This window comes from Anolis sagrei, chromosome 2 (assembly GCF_037176765.1).
Source record: "Anolis sagrei isolate rAnoSag1 chromosome 2, rAnoSag1.mat, whole genome shotgun sequence".
Taxonomy (NCBI): Eukaryota; Metazoa; Chordata; class Lepidosauria; order Squamata; family Dactyloidae; genus Anolis; species Anolis sagrei.
Window position 1 is genome coordinate 15,170,588 of NC_090022.1, and position 22,383 is coordinate 15,192,970.

The 22,383-nt window shown below is 42.8% G+C and overlaps 1 protein-coding gene across 1 annotated transcript; it reads right to left on the reverse strand.

Annotated features, from left to right (window-relative positions):
* Positions 1 to 912: 912 nt before the first annotated feature.
* On the reverse strand, positions 913 to 22,258 carry LOC132765880 (uncharacterized). Its single transcript, XM_060760143.2, has 6 exons — positions 22,113 to 22,258; positions 14,887 to 15,614; positions 9,667 to 9,781; positions 6,998 to 7,287; positions 2,839 to 4,304; positions 913 to 1,473 (listed from the first exon to the last, which is right to left on the reverse strand). The coding sequence occupies exons 1-6, from the start codon at positions 22,189 to 22,191 to the stop codon at positions 1,086 to 1,088; spliced, it is 3,066 nt and encodes a 1,021-aa protein (XP_060616126.2). The 5' UTR covers positions 22,192 to 22,258; the 3' UTR covers positions 913 to 1,085.
* Between the last annotated feature and the right edge of the window lie 125 nt (positions 22,259 to 22,383).

The window sequence follows — 22,383 nt, forward strand, 5'->3', positions numbered from 1 at the left end:
TTCATGCTTTGCCTATTGTTTTAAATAAAACCTTGTACAGGCAATCTCCGATTTACGAACATCCGATTTACAAATGGCTCATAGTTAAAGAGGTGAGACAACAGAAAGTGAGAGAAATCTACCCCTCGGAAGAGAACTCCACTCCTAGAAGAGCTATCATAGGGGAAAGGGATCTCATCTGAAGCTTTCTCATCAATTCCTGTTTCCACAAGTCAATTTTTTCACAATCAAATTATCCCAGGGACAAAAAAGTGAGGTAAAATCTTCTGAACAGGGGCACAGACAGCAAAATAAACACCACAAATGTTTATATGTGTGTGTGTATAAAACCTTCCCTATGTTATCCAAAGATAAAACATATAGGTTGTTGTGTGTTTTCTGGGCTGTATGACCGTGTTTCAGAAGCATTCTCTCCTGATATTTCACCCGCATTTGTGGAAGACATCCTTAGAGGTAGTGAGGTCAGACCTCACAACCTCTGAGGATGCCTGCCACATATGCAGGCAAAACGTCAGGAGAGAATGCTTCTAGAACATGGCCATACAGCCCGGAAAACACACAACAACCCAACAATTCCAGCCATGAAAGCCTTCAACAATACATAAAACATATATTTTTGGCTGGAGTTACACTTAAAAAATGTACCTGTTCTGACTTACATACAAATTCAACTTAAGAACAAATCTACAGAACCTATCTTGTTTGTAACTTGGGGACCATCTGTACTCAGGAGAGAATGCTTCTGGAACATGGCTATACAACCTGGAAAACTCACAGCAACCCACTCTTAACCATGTGTTTGTGTTATTGTCTTTGAATCCAGAAAAAAACAACACTTTGCCCTTGGCAAAACACACATCTTGACATCCTACACCATTGAAAATAAACGCGCACACACGTAAACATAGAGGATAGAATAAAAAGTACTTTTATCCATAGGATTCATAATATGAGAATGCCATAATAAGAGTGGCACGACAATATGCCCAGCTCTGCCTCTTGTCTAGCAACAAATACCCCAAGTAATATGCACAGAGATATTTTATACAATCAGGAGAGTAAAAGCTACACTTCAAGTGCTGTTTTTAAAAGAGCGCCCTGTTCTGCCTCAGAAGAACCAGCTGCTCAAAGACCTCGTCGGACAAGGAGTGTCTTTTGGCTGTCGCACCCCGGTCCTCTGTGCAAAAGAGGCGCTCTGCCGCGGCGCTGGAAGGCATGCCGGTGTTGTATTGCAGGAAGCTCTGCATGATACGCGGAAAGGCATGCAGGGAGGACACTTCCCGGCTGGGGCACTTCAAAAAATCCCAGACTTCCTCGTCGGCACTGTCCACAGCTGACTTCTTGTCCCGCGGCCGGATGTTGAAGAAGTCGTCTTCCAGACTGTCGCTCTCCTGGTCTTTCTCTGAAGACCGGTCATTTTCCTCACTCACCATGCCCCTGATTTCAGCCTTCACCAAAGCTTCCATCATGTACCTAGAAGATATTGGAATGGAGAAAGAAAACTGAGCCTTTATTGTATTCTTTCAGGTTGAGCCACCACAATGTAGTTCTCTGGGTAAAGAATTAGAATTTTTGAGAGACAAGGCTTTGAATCTCCATTCAGTTATGAATACTTACTGGATGACCTTTTATTTTATATACACACAGAGTGAATATATATATATGTATCTATGTGTAGGTCCTCCAACACAACTTTATGATCAACATCCACTGGAAGCTGACCACAAAATTGCATTATTCTCTAGAACAGTGGTTCTCAACCTGAGGGTCCCCAGGTGTTTTGGCCTACAACTCCCAGAAATCCCAGCCAGTTTACCAGCTGTGCTGGTACGGCTGTACCAGGAGCTCCAATTTTATTTGCTTTGTATTAAATGTTTGCTTGCAGCCCTGGGTTTCAGGGACTCTGCAGATAGGTGGCTTCCTTTGGTTGCAGTCATAGGGCAAGTCACCTGTCATCATCGTTAAGTTTTGGTTCCGCCGCTTGCTCAGGGCAATTGGGAAGGGAAGGGAGCCATTTTTAGTTTGTCTCAGCAAGGAAAGCTAATGTACAGGACGTGTGCAAGCTTCCCCTGTACAAAAGCTTCAACTCTTAAGACTTTCCGGGGGAAAACAGTCTTAAGAGCATCCAAGACTTTCCAGGGGAGAACAGTCTTAAGGGTCTCCAAAGACTTCCAGGGAAACAGCCCTAAAGACCAAAGAACTCCAGCTGGAGAACATCTAAGCCTTTACTGGTAGGTCCACTCGGCGTTCGAGAAGCAGTTCGACCCAGTAGCGGAGCCCACATCAGTAAGGGTTAGATTACAGTCAGCCTGGGAGAAGTTAAAAAGGGGACTTTCCTTTAAAGTAAGGAAGAAGTTACTGAAGACAGCTGCCTGTCCTTCATGGGTAAGATTAGGAAGTCACCAGTTGCATAAAGCTTGGAAGCATTTGTTTAGCTTTATTGAAGATAAGAGAAGTTTCTGTTTGATTGTTCATTAATAAAAGACTTTGTTATACTTCACAAGCCATCTAAAAGTCATTTGTGGTGGAAAACCTCTGAGAACTTCTCCTTGGGCCCCCTGGCTTCCTGCTGGGCAAAGGTTGCATGTCCTGTTCTAAAGGAAATTCTTTACAGGCCCAGTGCACAACAGAACACCAGCTGTTAGGATTTCCGGGAGTTGAAGGCCAAAACATCTGGGGTAAACAGCAGAAACCGTGGACTTCATGAATTGCTATTGCCAAATCCCATGACCACCTGGATAAATCATAATTGGGAAAAAACACAGAACGGTGGCTATTATGTACTCCCACTCCCACCTTGGCCTGATACACATGAAGGGCTTTCTCCTGCTTTCATACCTGTTGATCTGGGCAGTCTGGGCTGAATCCAGCCAGTCCACTTTGAATCGAGGGTGTAAGCAGGCTGCCAGAAGAAGCTTCTTGTCCTCCCAAATACCCGCAAACCGCTTCCTTAGGGCTTCACGGATCCCCCTCAAGAGCGGAAGACAGTACGTGTATTTGACGGGCTTGTTTTCCAGCCCTTGTAATTTGCGGTCCAAATTGTACAAAGTAGGCAAAAGGTACCCCATAAACATGCCATTCTCCCGCTGCAGGATATCGAGAGACTGGGCTAGCGGCCACATGATCTCAGTGTACTCCTGCAATACTATGCTTTCAGCCGGTGTGAACCTGGCCATGGAGCACTGGTCCGTAACTGCACCCACTTTTAGCGGCATATTAGAGAGAAGTTCATTCAGCTGCTTAAGTGCATCGAAGGTGATGTTCCACTGGGTCTGGTTTGGTACTTTCAAGTATACACCGCATTGCTCGCGGACATACTCCGTGAACTGTTTGGATCCTTTGTGCTTGGACCACAGTTTGTTGCACTTCTCCATCAAGGAACGAAAATGTCTCCAGAAAGGACCGTGAAGGCTATTTTTGGAAGAGTCTGAAATCAAAGCTTCTACGACTTGTGTTGCCACCAGATTGAGTGAGTGGCTGACACACCGCTGGAGTGGCGGCAAGCTGAAATCTTTGGAGCCCACTCTTTCTTCCGCTGCCTTGTTACAAGTGTCCAAAATTTCGGAGATTGGGACAAATGTCACCTCTGACTCTTCCTGGTCGTCTCCTTCCTTGTCATTTCCCTCTATGCTGCTTTCCATAGCACCTCTGAGTTCCTCAGCCCTAAATCCCCGAAACATTTGCACAAAGTTGGAGCCATTGTCCGTAGTGGTACACACAACTTTGCTGTGAATCTGGTACTGCATATGCACATCATGGAGGGCTTTGACAAGGACACTGTACGTGAGGTGCCCTTTCAAGCGCTTGTACGCCAAAGCCCCAAACTCCCGCTTCAGAGTAGTCGGGCTGATCCAGTGGGCTGTGACCCCCAGGAAGCTCCTCTTCCCAATGGTCCAACAGTCAGCAGTGGTTGCCACATGGGAGACGACACCCATCCGGCTCACAAGTGTTTCCCGCATGCTGGCCGCCCTCTTCTGAATTCTGTCCCTCAGGGTGTTGGCACACATGATGCTGAGGCCTTTGGGGAGACCAAGGCGAACCAACCCGATGAACGATGCTCTGTCCACCGTTTCAAATGGCAGCGTCTCCTCCACAATGAAATCCATGATTTTCTTATCGAGAATCCTCTGGGTGACTGTCTCCTTGCCACATAGCAATTTCTCTGGGCCTGCCTGCGACTCTGGCTGCTGCTTGGGCATTTTGAGAGCCGGGGTCTCGTCATCATGCCTCAGTTCTACAGAATAGCCCCGTCTCCTTACCCTCTTTGCACTTTCAATTATTTTCAGTTTCTCGGGATGAGCCCTCTAAGGAGCAAGAAAGAAGAAGCAAACGTCAGTTCTGGAGGGTGGGGTGGAAAAGTCATTTGACAGCTCAAAACATATACACAAACTTTACTTAATATTATTTATTTATTTATTTATTTAATTAATTTACTACTAGCCGCCCCCTGCCACAAATTGCTGTGGCCCAGTCTGGTAATCTGGAAAATAATGAGAAGGTGCTGATTTCTAATATATGTAATGTCTTTACGCTTGTGGGTAAACAGCATTTCTTGCTGTTTCTTTGTCAGTGTTGATGTGGAGATTGTTTGGTTTGCCTACTCTGGAACGTGCAAAATAGAATTGTCCTTCTTTAGGGAGTCCCTTTCAAATCTACGATACTATATCTCTCTGTGTGTGAATCATATCTATCTATATCTATGGCTGGATGGCTCTTTGTCAGGAGGGCTTTGATTATGTTTTCTTGCCCTGATGAAGGGAGTTGGACTGGATGGCCTTAAGTATTTTCTGTTGGTCATTGGGGTTCTGTGTGGGAAGTTTGCCCCGATTCTGTTGTTTGTGGGGTTCAGAATGCTCTTTGATTGTAGGTGAACTATAAATCCCAGAAACTACAACTCCCAAATGTCAAAGTCTCTTTCCCCCAAACACCATCTGTGTTCATATTTGGGCATATGGAATATTTGTGCCAAGTTTGGTCCAGATCCACCATTGTTTGAGTCCACAGTGTTCTCTGGATGTAGGTGAACTACAACTCCCAAACTCAAGTCAATGCCCACCAAACCCTTCTAGTGTTTTCTGTTGGTCACGGGAGTCCTGTGTGCCACGTTTGGTTCAATTCCATCACTGGAGGAGTTCAGAATGCTCTTTGATTGTAGTTGTATGATAAATCCCAGCAACTACAACTCCTAAATGACAAAATCAAGTTTTTTGAGTGATGGTCGCTCCTTGGGTTAGTAGGTGTCTTGTGGCCAAATTTGGCGGCAATTCGTCCAGTGGTTTTTGAGTTATGTTAATCCCACAAACAAACATTACATTTTTATTTATATAGATATTTATATCCCACATTTCTCTACCCTGACAGGAACTCAAGGCAGCTTACAGATAGGCAATAATTCGATGCCTTAACAACTATGTACAATTAAAATAAACTGCAAGTTGTTTCTGGTGTGAGACAATTGGCTGTCTGCAAGGACATTGTCCAGGGGACACTCAGATGTTTTACCGTCCTTGTGGGAGGTTTCTCTCATGTCCCCGCACGGGGAGCTGGAGCTGACAGAGGGAGCTCATACCCCCTCCCCCCCCCAGAAACCCCTGACCTGTTGGTTTTGAGACTTGTCAGCACAAGGGTTTAACCCACTGTGCCATTGGGGGCTCTGACAATCAATATAAAACAATGCTATCCACAGTTGTAATCCAAGTCATACTGATACTTAACATATCAACTTTCTCAGCACCAGCTCTGTTTGTGTTGCATTTTAAATTGTTGAGCTCCCTCCTGTTAAAAATTGTCCACCTTTGTTTTTCAGATAAGAAAACACACCTACAGTATAATTCCTGTATCTCGGGGGATATGTTCCCAGACTTCAAGTGGGGCCAGCTTTAGCACAGCATGTTAACTACCAGCTGCAGGAAATCTTGCCAACCGAAAGGTTGACAGTTCGAAGCTGGGTCAGGGTGAGCTCCTGACCTTCACCCCAGCTCCTCGCCCACCTAGTGGATCGAAAACAGCAATGTGAGTAGATGAATAGGGACCACATTAAGTGGGAAGGTGTTTTATGGACACATACCCAAATTGTAACAACAAAGTGTATGGAAACATTGAGAATAGACTACTGTAACGCGCTCTATGTGGGGTTCCCTTTGAAGACTGTTCGGAAGCTTCAAGTAGTTCAACAGGCAGCAGCCAGATTTCTAACTGGAGTGTCGTACAGGGAGCATACAACTCCTTTGTTACGTCAGCTCCACTGGCTACCAGTCTGCTACCAAGCACAATTCAAAGTGCTGACTTTAGCCTAAAAAGCCCTAAATGGTTCTGGCCCAGTTTACCTGTCCGAACGCATCTCCCTCTGTAAGCCAGCAAGGAGGTTAAGATCATATGGGGAGGCCCTGCTCTTGGTCCCACCTCCTACACAGGCACGATTGGTGGGGATGAGAGACAGGGCCTTCACATTGTTGACCCCTCATCTATGGAACTCCCTCCCTAATGAAATCAGATCAGCCCCCTCCCTCCTGAACTTCAGGAAAAGGCTAAAGACGTGGATATAGAATCAAGTATTCATTTAGTAGCCCACTAAAGAATAATGGAATATGCAATGACAATTTGGAATAGCCGTGGATTACGATTTTGGATAACATGATTTTAATAAGTGTTTTTAAGGTTCAATATATTTTTAATGATTATTTTAATATTTTTTTAATCTATGTTAACATGGCATTGAATCATTGCCTATATATGTAAGCTGCTTCGAGTCACCTCCGGAGTTGAGAAAGGCGGGGTATAAATAGGGAAAATAAATAAATAAAATAAATAAAAATCTCATGAAAACCTCTCATTTATATTTTTAAATATATATGATTTATTGCTTATTTCACACAAGAGGTTTATTATTACATTTGTTTCATAGCCACACACTGGAATGGACACATGTATATGTTTGGAAAGTTTTGCTCTAGATGTTCACTGAAACTTTCCGAAAACTAACTGAACTCTTGCTTACCTCCAAATGTTTCTTCAGATTGGATGAGGAGGTAATGGCTGCGCTCACAGTCTTGTAGGCTGGCAGGCAGAAATTGCATTGCACCACCAGGTTTTTCCCCCTCTGGCGCACATACGTGAAGGCTTTCTCAAAGCCGGACCACGGCACTTTCCGTCGAGGGGCTGGGCCGGCAGACTTTTGCTCCACAGAATCCTCGGGTAATTGCAACTCCACAACGATCGACGAAGTATCAGCGCTGCGGACTGCTGGCGGGATCTTCATCCCCAGTTGCCGGGGGCGGACTTCACCACCTACAACAAGAAAGATGAGCCTGTTTATAAAAACAGGAGCCATGTAAAAATTAAGATGGGCAAAGATTCCCCTAGCCATCAGAGACGAAAAGCTAAACAGGGACAACTTCTAATAGGAATCTACAGAGCGGAGACACTTCAGTTTGTACCAGCAGCTACTTCCAGACCAGCATTAAGGACTCCCCATGTTATGCATGGATTGCTGTAAGACTATAGATATTTGTTTGCTTATAGCCCATCTTTCGCCTAATAATGGTAGTCAAGCTGGCTATGAATGTATTTAAATAATATAAATTAAAACCAACATAAAAGCATTGATAAAAGTAGAAATTAACCCCAGTGGCATGGTGAGTTAAAGCACTGAGCTACTGAATTCGCTGACCGAAAGGTCATAGGGTGAGCTCCTGCCATTAGCCCCAGCTTCTGCCAACCTAGCAATTAAAAACATGCAAATGTGTGTAGATCAATAACTACCGCTCTGGCAGGAAGGTAATAATAATAATAATAATAATAATCATCATCATCATCATCTTTGGGTTGTTGTAGTTTTTTTCGGGCTATATGGGCATGGTCTAGAGGCATTCTCTCCTGACGTTTCGCCTGCATCTATGGCAAGCATCCTCAGAGGTAGTGAGGCAATATTTTAGATTGTGTCTTGAATTTGAACCTGTTTTTATGTTGTACACCGCTGTGAGTCACCCCTGGGCTGAGAACAGCGGTATATAAGCAAAGTAAATAAATAAATAAATAAATACCTCTGAGGATGCTTGCCATAGATGCAGGTGAAACGTCAGGAGAGAATGCCTCTAGAACATGGCCATATAGCCCGAAAAAACCTACCAACAACCCAGTGATTCCGGCCATGAAAGCCTTTGACAATATAATAAACTTTATTTATACCCCGCCACCATCTCTCCAAGGGACTCGGGGCGGCTTACATGAGGCCAAGTCCAACAATACAGCAATGCAAATAAACAACATACAACGACAATAAAATATAAAAAATAATAAAAAATAAAATACAAGAAACAATATAAATAAGCACATCAAGCAATGTAAAATCATAATAATTTAAACACAGAAATTAAATCACACTGTGCAGGGTCAGTACCAAGGATTAAAAAGTTTAAAACACTGGGTGAGAAGGCAATGTATTGTATCTGGACAGGTAATGGCACTCCATGCAGTCATGTCGACCACATGACTGGAGGTGTCTACGGACAACGCCAGCTCTTCAGCTTAGAAATGGAGACGAGCACCAACCCCAGAGTCGGACATGACTAGACTTCATGCAAGGGGAAAACCTTTACCTTTACCTTACTAAAAGTAGAAATATAATATATACTAATTTATATGAGATAGGGGAAGGATAAGAAGAGAGGGGAATACATTCAGCCTTTCACTTTTGCTGCGGGCTGCTAAAGCTCAGAGCTGCAAATAAAGAAATTGCTTTTTTAAAACCTGAGAACACTTCTCTCGAAAACTCTAGCATGATCTATGGTTGACTAGAGTTTCCCAGAGAGGTGCTCTCTTGAGAAATCTCTAGGAGCTCCATCGCAAACAGAGGATGCTGACCAGAAGAAGTAGAAGAAGAGAATGTATTGTCTAAAAGAAGACATTTCATATATTCATACCCGTTGCAATATTTTATCTAGAGATTCTTAGAGATAACGTTTTCATTAAACTTATGAGTATTCAAATCCACAAAAGTCAAAACTGCAAATGTGGAAGGATAACTCTGTTGTTATTTTTCTGTGATATTGAGCTTCACATTTTAATTAATAAATTATTATTAATTATTTATTTACTGCACTTCTATGCCGCCTTTCTCAGCCCGAAGGCGACTCAAGGCAGCTAAATACAGTACATAAAATAACCCATCTGTGAATTGAAGCTGCTGCCTCACTCAGAAGTAGTTCTTGGACTGCTCCTGACATGTACACATATCCAAGCCACTGTTTAACATGTCAAGGACTTTAGGATTCTTCAAATAAATGGAAATAACAACAGATAGAGCAAGCCTGTCCACCCTGGATTTAGCACATGATGGGTACATGGTACAATCCTTCCCCTTTTCTCAGTCAAAGTATTCCTCCTGTCAGAGCACAAGAAGTGCCTTGGAAGGTCAGGTCCAATATGCCAGAGAGACATGGCCTTTTTAGTGGTGGTGAGGTTGCAGAACTCACTTCTGGAGGCATTCTACACAGCTCTACCTTCTTCTAACCTTAAGCAAGGAGGGTCACGTAGCTCTGCCTAGGCTAGTTTCCTCTTTCCCACAACATTCAGCCACTGACTGAGCAAAATAGAACATCCCGCTGTCCATGCAAGGCTTGCTTTCACAAAGGACTTTCACACTTGAACTCAGAATGTCGGGCCTACCCATCAAGATGGTCGCCTCCTCTTCTACCTCAGAGATGCAGATGTCAACAGCATCTGGCAAGTCCTGCTTTGGTGCTGGAGAATTGACAAATGCTTCCTCCATTAGTCCAATGCCCTGGAATATAAGTAAGCATTGTGAGTAAAAAAAACCCAAAACTCAAAACCCAAAGGGACCCTAGTTCTTATGGTTCTGAACTAGATAAAGGCACAACTCCCTTCTAGTCCACTATCCTGTTCTAATGCAAACACCCACCCTTCAGTAAAGCAGTTCCTATTGAGGTTTGGTTCCATGGAAATCTCTGGATGCTCAAGTCCCATGATATACAAATCTGTCACAAAATGGTGCCCCTTTTATGAAATAATAATTACCTGATTATCGGACAGGACTTGAATGACCATTATAACATTAATCATGATGCTGAATATCTTGATAACAGGAACGTACAGGTTTAAACTGTGTTTCTTTATTTATTTACAGTATTTATATACCACTTTTCTCACCCCTGAGGGGACGACTCAAAGCGGTTTACAAAAAATAATGGCAAAATTCAATGCCTTACACACATAAACCAAATCACAAATCTATTTATTTATTTATTTATGAATGACATTTAAATGCCACCCACAAAAGACAATGGATCCCCACAATCACCCTTAGAACTGTACATCCCAATGGTCTGAATGACACCATTTCATTCCAATGTTTCATGTAAATCATAGTGTATAGCTCTTTAACAGTTTCATGACTTGCTCTACCTGGGTTGGGCCCTTTTAATTGCTTTACTTTAGAAACTTGTTTCTATCTGTTGGCCATGTGCTTGCTACAGAAACATACTTTTGCAGAGCACGGCCCTTGAGAACCTGTTGTAAGTACCTAGGCCTTTTTTTGTTATGTATACCTTACATGTTATCATAATATGCAAATGTTTACCCCTTGTGGGACATATTCTAGCCACTTGTGTATATTCCCTGTAGATCCACTGTTTCGCTGTATAAAACATCCAAGGAAGCATTGTTATTGTGATGAACTTGATGTCCACTTCATTACTCTCTACAATTCTCCACCTGAGGAAGACTTTAGTCGAAACTGGTCGTGGATATCTTCGTACAAGAAATTCAAATTTACTCAAGAGTAACTTTCTTTAAAGTAAGGGATTTTATGCCCTCAAGAGAAGTATGGGTATCTTCTTACAAGAAACTGAAAACTTCACTCAAGAGTATCCTTCTCTAGAGTAAGGGACTTCATGCCCTATAGAGAAGTTGGCTTTACACCAAGAAACTCTTTTTGCTACGGTTGTATAATCACTGTGTAAACCACAGTTTGTAATTCATTATATACTGCTGTATGCCACACTATATAAATTTGTTATTTGTTCAATATTGAATTATATTAGCTGAAAGAATATATTTACGTTTGTGTTTTGTGTACCACAACTTGTAGTGGATTTGTGCTTTTTGTGATTTATATGCCACCCGTCTCACCCCGAAGGGGACTCATAGTGGCTTACAAGATATATATACATAAAGGTAAAGGTAGTCCCCTGACATTAAGTCCAATCATGTCTGACTCTGGGGTGTGGTGCTCATCTCCATTTCTAAGCCGAAGAGCCAGCGTTGTCCGTAGACACCTCCAAGGTCATGTGGCCGGCATGACTGCATGGAGCGCCGTTATATGTATATATGTATATATATACATACACTACATTATATTATTAGCATAGTACAATATCAGTATTATATATTACTATATTGTTCTCTCTCTCTCTCTCTCTATAAAATTTTATATGACAAATAGCTTTAAAACTATTTATATTATTATGTTATTTTAATTGTATTATTGTTGTCTATTGTCTACTGCTTATATTATTTATTGTAAGCCCCCCCCAAGTGCCTTCAGGAAGAGGTGGCTGGGTATATATAAATTATTATTATTATTATTATTATTATTATTATTGCAAAATCAAGTTTGCTTTTTGGAATGTTTACAAAATATTTTTAAGATGCGGATGGTTCAATCTATAGATGCAGAATCCATGAATATGTGGAAACAGATGAATTATTTCATCCATTTGTGGCACGTCTTTCATCCTCCTAATTTTATCCTCACAACAATCCTGCAAAGCAGCATAGGCTCCTTTCTGAAGACCACAGAAATTTTTCTGCTCATTGAGAACTAGAACCTGGGACTCATAAATCCCAATTAACACTGTAAGCTTTAAACCAGTGGTTCTAAAGCTGTTTAGAAGCCCAGATGTTTTGATCTTCAACTCCCAGAAATCCTAAGAGCTGGTAAATTGGCTGAAATTTCTGGGAGTTGTAGGCCAAGTCGCTCCTGGGAGTTGTAGGCCAAAACACCTGGGGACCCACAGATTGAGAACCACTGGTGTCCTGGTAGAACACCCCATGCTGGTGTTCCAGCAGGAACACTAGATACTATGAAGCTATATTGCTCTGGAAGTAATAATCAAATTTTGGAAAGAAATTAATAACTCTTAAAGCAAGCTGTTATTGTGTTCCTTCAACTTGTTTCAAACTTATGGTGACCCTATAATGGGATTTTCCTGCAAGATTTGATTTGCCATTCCTCTGAAACTGAGATGATGTGACTTGCTCAAAGACAAACCGAGCATTTTCATGGCCAACCAGAGACTGGCACCCTGGTCTCCAAAGTTGTGCATCTTAATGCAGTCTGGCATCAATTGTAACTGCCATGGCTAAGAGCTATGGACTTGGTAGTTGTAGTTGGTTGGGGTGCCATCACTATTTGACAGAGAAGACCTTGTAAAATTCCTAGGGGATGTAGTTTTCTGTGCAAAATGGTTAGTGCCTCACCAAACTATAAATCCCAGGATTCCGTAGCATTGAGCTATGGCAGTTAAAGTCTTGTAAATCTGCATTAGTTTCTACTGTGTAGATGCACCTGTAGTTCCATACTCGAGCTACTACTGGCTCTAAAAGCATGACAAACCTAATAATCCAATCTAATAGTCTATTATTGATATTGTCCATTTCGGAATGAAAGCTTAATAGATGCTCTCTGTATCAATAAGGAGCCCCCAATGGCGCAATGGGTTAAAACCTTGTGCTGGCAGGACCAAAAGGTCAGTGGTTCAAATCCGGGGAGTGGGGTGAGCTCCCGTCTGCCAGCTCCAGCTTCCCATGCGGGGAATGAGAGAAGCCTCCCACAGGATGGTAACACATCCAGGCATCCCCTGGACAATGTCCCTGAAGATAGCCAATTCTTTCACACCATAAGCAACTAGCAGTTTCTCAAGTCGCTCCTGACACGAGAAAAAGTATCAAGAACAGAAAATTGTACCAATCTGCAAGGACCTGTCAAGATTTTCATTTTGCAGATGATTGGATAAGGTTTGGCTATTAACTCTGATGGGGAAAATGCAATTTTAAATTCCTAAGGCATGTTTAAAAAGGGCAACTTTTAAACTAGATGGTATCTCTTCTTCAAACTTGTTTCAAAAATTAACTTTGCCCAGACTTTCATCACACATTGTTTTTAAATGACACATTGTACTTCAATCTTTGGGGAGGATTAGTTGAACTTAACCACATACACACAGACAAAACTCACACTCAGTAACAAATTGTCAGGTTTTTTTTGGCTATTTTTGTATCATTAGTTGCAGAGCCTGATGTATGAAATGGAATATTAGAATACACTCAGACTTCCCATTTACTGTTATCAGGGGCCCAGGACTACTGAAAACCCCTGCAATTGGCTGAAAATTTGGGGGGAAAAACACAAACTTTTATCAATTTTGGAAAAACTCTATGGTGAACTTCTGTGAAAAAGTGACCACAGAATTGCACTGTAGGACCTAGAGATTCTTAGGAAGGTGTTTATGAATTACTAGGTTCTTGTGGGTTTTTTCGGGCTATAGAGCCATGTTCTAGAGGCATTTCTCCTGACGTTTCGCCTGCATCTATGGCAATCATCCTCAGAGGTAGTGAGGTCTGTTGGAATTAGGACAATGGGTTTATATGAATTTGAATTTCTAGGCCCTCCAGCATGAGTCTATGGTAGGCATGAGCAAACTTCCGCCTTCCAGGTGTTTTGGACTTCACCTCCCACAATTCATAACAGCCGATTTGCATCCATCTCCTGGTTAAAAATGGGGTGAGGCAACAGGAAATGAAAGAAAATCTACCCCTAGAAAGGGAAATGCACTCATGTAAGAGTTTTCATGAGAAAAAGGTGTCTCAATTGAAACTTTATCACCAATCCTTGTTTCCACAACAATCCAAAATTTTCAAAATTCAACAGAAAGTGAGCTGATATCTTCTAAAAAAAAAAGGCACAGACAACAAAACATCACAGGGGTGTTATCCCTGCCCTATGCTATCCAAAACGTTTACAAAATTGGCTAGCGCTATGTTTAAAAATATGCACCTGTTCCGACTTACAAACAAATTCAACTTAAGAACAAACCTACAGAACATATCTTGTTTGTAACCCAGGGACTACCTGTATCCTTAGCACAAGAAAGTTCTATTTGTTTGCTTCCAGCTGGACACAACGATAACAGGATGGTGGATGCGATACACCCTTAACCTAATCCAGCAGCCCCTTAATAATAAACAATGGATGGTATATCCAGCCAGCATCCAGCATGGTGTTGTGACTTGAGCACTGGATTATGCCTCTGGGGACCATGATTCAATTCCCCACTTAAACATGGAAACCCACTGGTTGACCTTGGATGTGTTACTCACTCCCATGAAACGCCATGAAAAAGTCACCTTAAGGCAGGCATGGGCAAACTTTGGTCCTCCAGGTGTTTTGGACTTCAATTTCCACCATTCCTAACAGTCTACCAACTGTTAGGAATTGTGGGAGTTGAAGTCCCAAACCCCTGGAGGGCTGAAGTTTGCCCATGATTGCCTTAGGCCCCTTCTACACAGCTAAATAAAATCCCACATTATCTGCTTTGAACTGGAATATATGGCAGTGTGGACTCAGATAACCCAGTTCAAAGCAGATACTGTGAGATTTTTTGCCTTGATATTCTGGGTTGTGTGGAAGGGCACTGAAGTTCTCCATCAGACAGAAGAAATTTGAAGGCACACAACAACCAAGTACATGCTAAATCACAGTTTATGCTCAAGGCCATTCCTAAAGTCCCCAATTTAATTCTCATGACACAGAGCTATACTCAAATTTCTCTGGCCTGCTCTCAGATGCCCATTCAGCAACTTCCCTACCTTTGGTGCATGGTTCTCAGCCTCTTGCAGCCTCAAGAGGAAGCTTTCGGCCAAGGCCAGAGCCTGGGTGCAGGTGGCGGGCCCACTTTTGCACACCCAGATCTGCATCTCCAAAGGCAGAATGGTCAGAAACTGCTCCAAGATCACCAGGTCCACAATCTGCTCCTTGGTGTGCCTCTCTGGCACCAGCCACTGGCAGCAAAGCTCCTGCAGTTTTCTCAGGACTGCCCGGGGCCCTTCGATCTCCTGGTAACAGAAATGCCGGAAGTGCTGGCGCTTGATCTCCAATCGATCTGGGTCGGCCATCTCTGGAACCTGCTCCTTCAACCTTCCAGAACTGTCCAAACTTTCACAGGCTTCTTGAGTTTTTCGACCAAGGTCCGGGAAAGTATGCATCGCTATTGCACCTCCTCCACCCCTAGGCAATTGGTTGGCACCTTTCAACGATTGGTAAGAAGTCTTAAATTCTTTCATGTCCTCATCAGAGACCGGTTGAAATAACCGTGATGGCCTCCACACCGAATAAGGAGACAGCACTGAGTTGGGGTCCTTTTCCTGCTGCCACGATTCCTGCCGTGGTTGGAACCCCTCGTCTGGTTCCTGTTTGTTCTGTGGCAAAGCTGCTCCTGAGAGGAACATATGAGGGTCCCTTTTGCTTTGGTTCACTCTTGGCCCTGACCGTAGAAAGCCACATTCTGCCATCTTGGTTGCTAACTGGATTGTTGCAGCTGGGAAAAAAACAACAGAAATAACAATTGTAATGTAAAGTAAAGGTAAAAGTTTCCCCTGACATTAAGTCTAGTTATGTCTGTCTCTGGGGGGTGGTGCTCATCTCCATTTCTAAGCCGAAGAGTCAATGTTGTCCGTAGATACCTCCTATGCCAGGTAGTCAGAATGACTGCATGGAGCAGTCATTTTGCATTTTTCAAATTGCTAGGGTGGCAGAAGCTGGAGGTAACAGCGGGAGCTCACCCCCCCCCCCCCCGATTCAAACTACCAACCTTTCAGTCAGCAAGTTCAGCAGCTCAGCAGTTTAACATGCTGTACCACCAGGGCTCTGGTGCAATGAGACATCTATAAAACCTTGACATTTGGCCAGCTCTACTCTTTGCTTTGTTTTGAATAACATAACAACTGGTTCACTTCATACATAACTTCCTTTTCATAGGAACCTTTACAATTAAATTTGGTTACACTATGTATTTCTTGATATTGCTTGTCACAGTTGTCCCTCCGCATTTACAGGTTTTACTTTTGCAGATTTGATTACTATGGTCTGTCAAGGAATCCCTAAGTTTTTCACCATTCCTCAAGTGAAAGACTCGGAGATTCCTTGAGAGATGTTATTTCATATTTTAAAGGGGTGTTTTTATTCACTTTTTCATTGTTGTTGGAGTCCTGCACTCCTAACCCGAGCGAATGTGGAGGGCTGAGTGTGTATCCCTCAAAAGCATTTGCAGAAACAGAGTTCAAACTAATTAGAAATTTATTTTGGAAATATAATGAGGGGAATTTCCCACCTCATATTCTTTCTGAAAAAACTGCAGTAGGCAATCCTTAATGGTGAATTTAAATATTCAGATCACAGTTGAAGTTACAAGGTCTAGTATAGATCATAAAAACAATAAAGCTCTGGATGCATCTACACAGTAGAATTTATTCAGTTTGTCACCATTTGCCATGGCAGTTAAAATAGTGTCAAAGTGCATTAAATTTACAATGCAAATGCACCTTCTTTTTCAGTGAATACACATTCAAAGATCAGTCAACCTATCTGTGGATAATGCTAGTTGCCATGTAAACTATTGCTAAAGATAATCTCTATTTGCTGTTACTGCTTTCTGACAAATCACTCTTCCTTCCAACTTTTTTTTTAATCGTGGCAAAACTAAATATCGTATATATTGCAAGTCGTCTCTGGTGTGAGAGAATTGGCCGTCTGCAAGGACATTGTCCAGCAGACACCTGTGGGAGGTTTCTCTCATGTCCCCACATGGGAAGCTGGGGCTGACACATGAGAGCTCACCCTGTCTCGCAGGTTCAAACTCCAACTCACCTGAAGACTGAAACAAATTAAGAATAGTATTCTGCTCTTCACTTCCCCATGCATAAAGTAGCATTTGTTATGTAGTGTGATGGCGAGAAGAAGGAATATGGAGGTCCTGGTATAAAGTCTCTACTTTGTCACAGGAGCACGGAGTTGGAAAGACATGCAAAGGCCATCTAGTCCTTCCATGCACTGAGAAGAGCATTTAGCATGCTCCTTCCTACAGTCTTGGTGGAATCTCTACAATTACAATTTCCTGGTCAGTGTTCTAGTCACTGGAGCAGCAACAAACAAGCTCATTCCATCTTCTGCATGACGTCCCTTGAGGTATTTCAGTGTCTACTATATTACCACTCAGACTTCTTCAAACTAAAAATACTCAGCACTCTGGGTAACCTTTAACCAGTCACTTCTTTCTCAGACTGATTTATTTTACATAAAGTGAGGGAAAAGAGTCTCATGTATACTGTCCTGGGCTTAATGATCATGTCCTTAAGCTCACTGGAGGAAAAATGAGGTGCCAATGCAAAGTAATCCAATTCTGGAAAGGAAGTATTGACTGGTTCAACAAAGAGTCAAACACAGTAACACATCTTAATGTGTCCTTGTTGCCACTGGTTGAGTATCCTTTATCTGGAAATCTGAAATGCTTCAAAATCCAAAATTGTTCACAAAAGCGGCTGAGTTGATAACATCTTTCTGATGGTCTAAAGTACATAAATTATAAAGATAATTAAAATGATTGTGTATAAAATTAGCTTCAGGACCAGGCTGTCACACAGCTAATTAGTAGCCAGCTGCATAAATTACTACTGACCAAGAGGTCATGAGTTCAAAGCCATCCCGGGTCAGAGTGAGCTCCAGTCTAGCTTACTGTTGACCTATGCAGCCTGAAAGACAGTTGCATCAGTCAAGTAGGAAATTTGAGTACTGCTTATGCTGGGAAACTATTATAACTAATTTAAGACACCATAAAACCTTCCAGCAGCACGCGGAAGAATGAGGAAGTACTCCATCAAAGGTCTCGGTGTCATAAGTGGCCGGTGAAGCTGAAGCTCCCCCTGTGGCCGGAATCAAGCATACCCTCATGAAACCGGAAAGCTGGAATGTCAAATTGTCTCTGTGTTTGACTATATATGCTGTATGTCTAAATGGCATTGAATGTTTGCCATATATATGTACATTGTAATCCTGTGAGGTGAAAAGCGTGGAATATAAATATTGTAAATAAATAATTATATAAATAAGTTTATGTATAAAAGGACTATAAAAGGACTATAAGAAACTTGAATGGATTCTGTGTTTAGGTTTTTGGTACCATCTCAAAGATACCTCATCCTGTATGTGAAAATATCTTTAAATATGTGTGAGGGAAAAATCTGAAATCCCAAGCATTTTAGACAAGTGAGGCTCAAACTCTATTTGTCAACTTTTGAAAGATAAATAACTTAATTTGATTACATGTATTGTCAGTTTGATCTGTGTTACATTATGTAGGATTTTGGTTTTTTTATTTGGGGTGTTTTTGGCATTTTATCTGAATGATTTGTTTTGCAATTATATGTATAGTGTGTGATCTCTTGTTCCTCCTCCCCTCCATGTGTGTATGTGTATACATACATATTTCAAATTGCAGCAACTTTGGCAGTTTTTGATTGATTTTATTACAAAGCACCATGTACATTGAAAGGCATTAGATTTAACAAAAACAGTAATAATGCAGATTGAGTATTCTTAATACTAAAAACTTAGGACCAGAGTGTTTTGGATTCCAAATTTTCCCCTAATTTTGGAATCTTTGCATATAGGTGGTGAGAGTGGAGGGATGTGTATGTGTGTTTTGGTGGTGTGTGCTGGGAAAAGCATTTAATTTCATTGTACGATATACAATGACAATAAAGTTATTCTATTCTATATAGTCAATGAAAAATCTTGCTGATGTGACCCAAAAGTAAACTATATTTATATGTATATCTGAAGGCACTATATAAATAAGAAACAACAATAACACAGGTTGAGTATCTCATGTCCACTATTTTTGGGACCAGAAGTGTTTGGGAATATTTGCATATAAATGAGATACCTAAAACACAAAATCCATTAATATTTCATATACATACAGTCTGAAGGTAGTTTTGTACATAATATTTTAGTAATTGTGTGCATGAAACAAAGTTTGTGTCCATTGAACCATCAGAAAGCAAAAGTGTCACTCTCTCAACCATCCATCTGGATGATTGTGGAGTATTTTGGTATACTGGATAAGGGAAGCTCCACCCGTAGCAATAAATATGTGACTAAATAGAACAAATAGATCTGAAGGAGTCTAGTGTCTAGATCGAGGGAAGTCATGGTGCCTCTCATAGATCATAGAATCACTGAGTTGGAAGAGACCTCATCCAGTCCAACCCCATTCTGCCAAGAAGCAGGAAAACTGCATTCAAAGCACCCCCGACAGATGGTCATCCAGTCTCTGTTTAAAGGTCTCCAAAGAAGGAGCCTCCACCACACTCAGGGACAGAGAGTTCCACTGCTGAACGGCTCTCACAGTCAGGATATTCTTCCTAATGTTCAGGTGGAATCTCCTTTGCTGTAGTTTGAAGCCAATGTTCTGTGTCCTAGTCTCCAGGGCAGCAGAAAACAAGCTTGCTCCCTCCTCCCTATGACTTCCCCTCACATCTTGATCCATGGCTTTCATCATGTCTCCTCTCAGCCTTCTCTTCTTCAGGCTAAACATTCCCAGCTCTTTAAGCTGTTCCTCACAGGATTAGTTCTCCAGACCCTTGATCATTTTAGTCGCCTGCCTCTGGACACATTCCAGCCTGTCAACGTCTCCCTTCAATTGCGGTGCCCATAATTCCACACGGTGTGATTCCAGGTGTGGTCTAAATAGAGAGATAGCATGACTTCCCTGGATCTAGACCAGTGGTTATCAACCTGTGGGTCTAAATAGAGAGATAGCATGACTTCCCTGGATCTAGACCAGTGGTTATCAACCTGTGGGTCCCCATATGTTTTGGTCTTCAACTCCCAGAAACCCTAACAGCTGGTAAACTGGCTGAGATTTCTGGGAATTGTAGGCCAAAACATCTGGGGACCCACAGGTTCAGAATCACTGATCTAGACTAAATATGTGCAGGGGTGTCATAAGGAAGAGGGAACAGGCTTGTTTTCTGCTGCCCTTGAAACTAAGGCTCAATGGAGCCAAGGGTTCAAATGGCAGGAAAGGAGGTTCCACCTGATTTACTTAGGTGATCCCTAGTTGACCGAGTAGGATAGTCTTCCAAGATCAGTATACTGGCAGTGGGTACGTAGGTGACTATGGTGGCGGTGGGTACGTAGGTGACTGTGGAGCCCTATTCTTGATCTGCATCTTCTCCTGCAGTGAGGGCATCGGTTTCCAGGTGGAAGGAGGTCTTCAAAGTGCACCAGCAGTTATAGTTGGTCATGGTGGTTTGCATGCCAAGTTTGCTGAGTTTCACGGTACACTTTGTATATGGGTGAACTATAACTCCCATCACCCAGGTTAACCATCCCCAACACCTACAGTTTACTTATTTAGGTGATTCCTCGTTGGCCGAGTAGGATAGTCTTCCAGGATCAGTGTTCTGGTGGGTCCATAGGTGATTGTGGAGCCCTATTCTTGACCTGCATGTTCTCCTGCGGTGAGGGCATTGGTTTCCAGGTCGAAGATGAGCCCGGTCGGGGTTGGCTTGACGTGCCTTCCTCTTGGCACGTTTCTCTCTTTTGCCCTCCATTCGTGCCTTTTTGAATTCTACAGCAGTACTGGTCACAGCTGACCTCCAGCTGGAGCGCTCAAGGGCCAGGGCTTCCCAGTTCTCAGTGTCTATGCCAGAGTTTTTAAGGCTGGCTTTGAGCCCATCTTTAAATCTCTTTTCCTGCCCACCAACATTCCATTTTCCATTTCCACCTGAACATTAGGAAGAACTTCCTGGTCCTAAAAAGAGTTGGGTTGTTGTAGTTTTTTCGGGCTATATGGCCATGTTCTAGAGGCATTCTCTCCCGACGTTTCGCCTGCATCTATGGCAAGTGCTTGCCATAGATGCAGGCGAAACGTCAGGAGAGTATGCCTCTAGATTAGAACATGTCCATATAGCCTGTAAAAACCTACAACAACCCAACTCTTTTTAGGACCAGGAAGTTCTTCCTAATGTTCAGGTGGAAATGGAAAATGGAATGTTGGTGGGCAGGAAAAGAGATTTAAAGATGGGCTCAAAGCCAGCCTTAAAAACTCTGGCATAGACACTGAGAACTGGGAACCCAGTGATTCATAGAATCATAGAACCAAAGAGTTGGAAGAGACCTCATGGGCCATCCAGTTCAACCCCCTGCCAAGAAGCAGAAATATTGCATTCAAATCACCCCTGACAGATGGCCATCCAGCGCCTGCTTAAAAGCTTCCAAAGAAGGAGCCTCCACCACACTCTGGGACAGAGAGTTCCACTGCTGAACGGCTCTCACAGTCAGGAAGTTCTTCCTCGTGTTCAGATGGAATCTCCTTTCTTCTAGTTTGAAGACATTGTTTCGTGTCTTAGTCTCCAGGGAAGCAGAAAACAAGTTTGCTCCCTCCTCCCTGTGGCTTCCTCTCACATATTTATACATGGCTATCATATCCCCTCTCAGCCTTCTCTTCTTCAGGCTAAACATGCCCAGCTCCTTAAGCCGCTCCTCATAGGGCTTGTTCTCCAGACCTTTTATCATTTTAGTTGCTCTCCTCCAGCCATGAAAGCTTTCGACAATAACTAAAAAGAGTTGTTCAGCAGTGGAACTCTCTGCCTCGGTCTGTAGTGGAAGCTCCTTTAAATAAAAGATGGATGTCCATCTGTCAGGGGTGCTTTGATTGTGCTTTTCCTGCATAGATGGCTCATGGGGGTCTCTTCCAACCCTATTATTCTATGGTTCCATGACATACAGACATGTTGACAGAGTAGATACTCTTTGAACACACTTCCTGCTTTTCCAATCTGCCCAGGAGTCAAAAATCAAAGACTTCTGTGAGGCTGTTTTCCCCCAAAGTGGGTGGCTCTGGAGTCATGTGACTTGGGAGCCTAGCCTAGCCCACTCATGAGCCCCCAATTGACAGCCCTGGCTCTTCCTTCCCACTCCTGAGATGAAGCTTCACCCGCGAAGCCCACTTTCCCCGCTCGCTCGGCCTCACCTTTTCCCCTCCGCCTGGGCATCTCCCCTCCTAAGGCTCCCGCGGCGCCTCCATGGCTCGGAGGATGGCGGAGAAACATACAAAGGGCAGTTTCGCACCCGGGGAAGGAACAGCGACGGACCGGAAGCGGGAAGGAGGGGGACAGCAGGAGGAGGACACCCACTTCCGCCTTCCCGCCTAGAACTCTGTGTCAGAGAGGATGCCAGCGCATGCGCAGATCATTTACACAGTGTAGACGGAGGCAGGGAATTGCCACAAGAGGGCCTCCTTC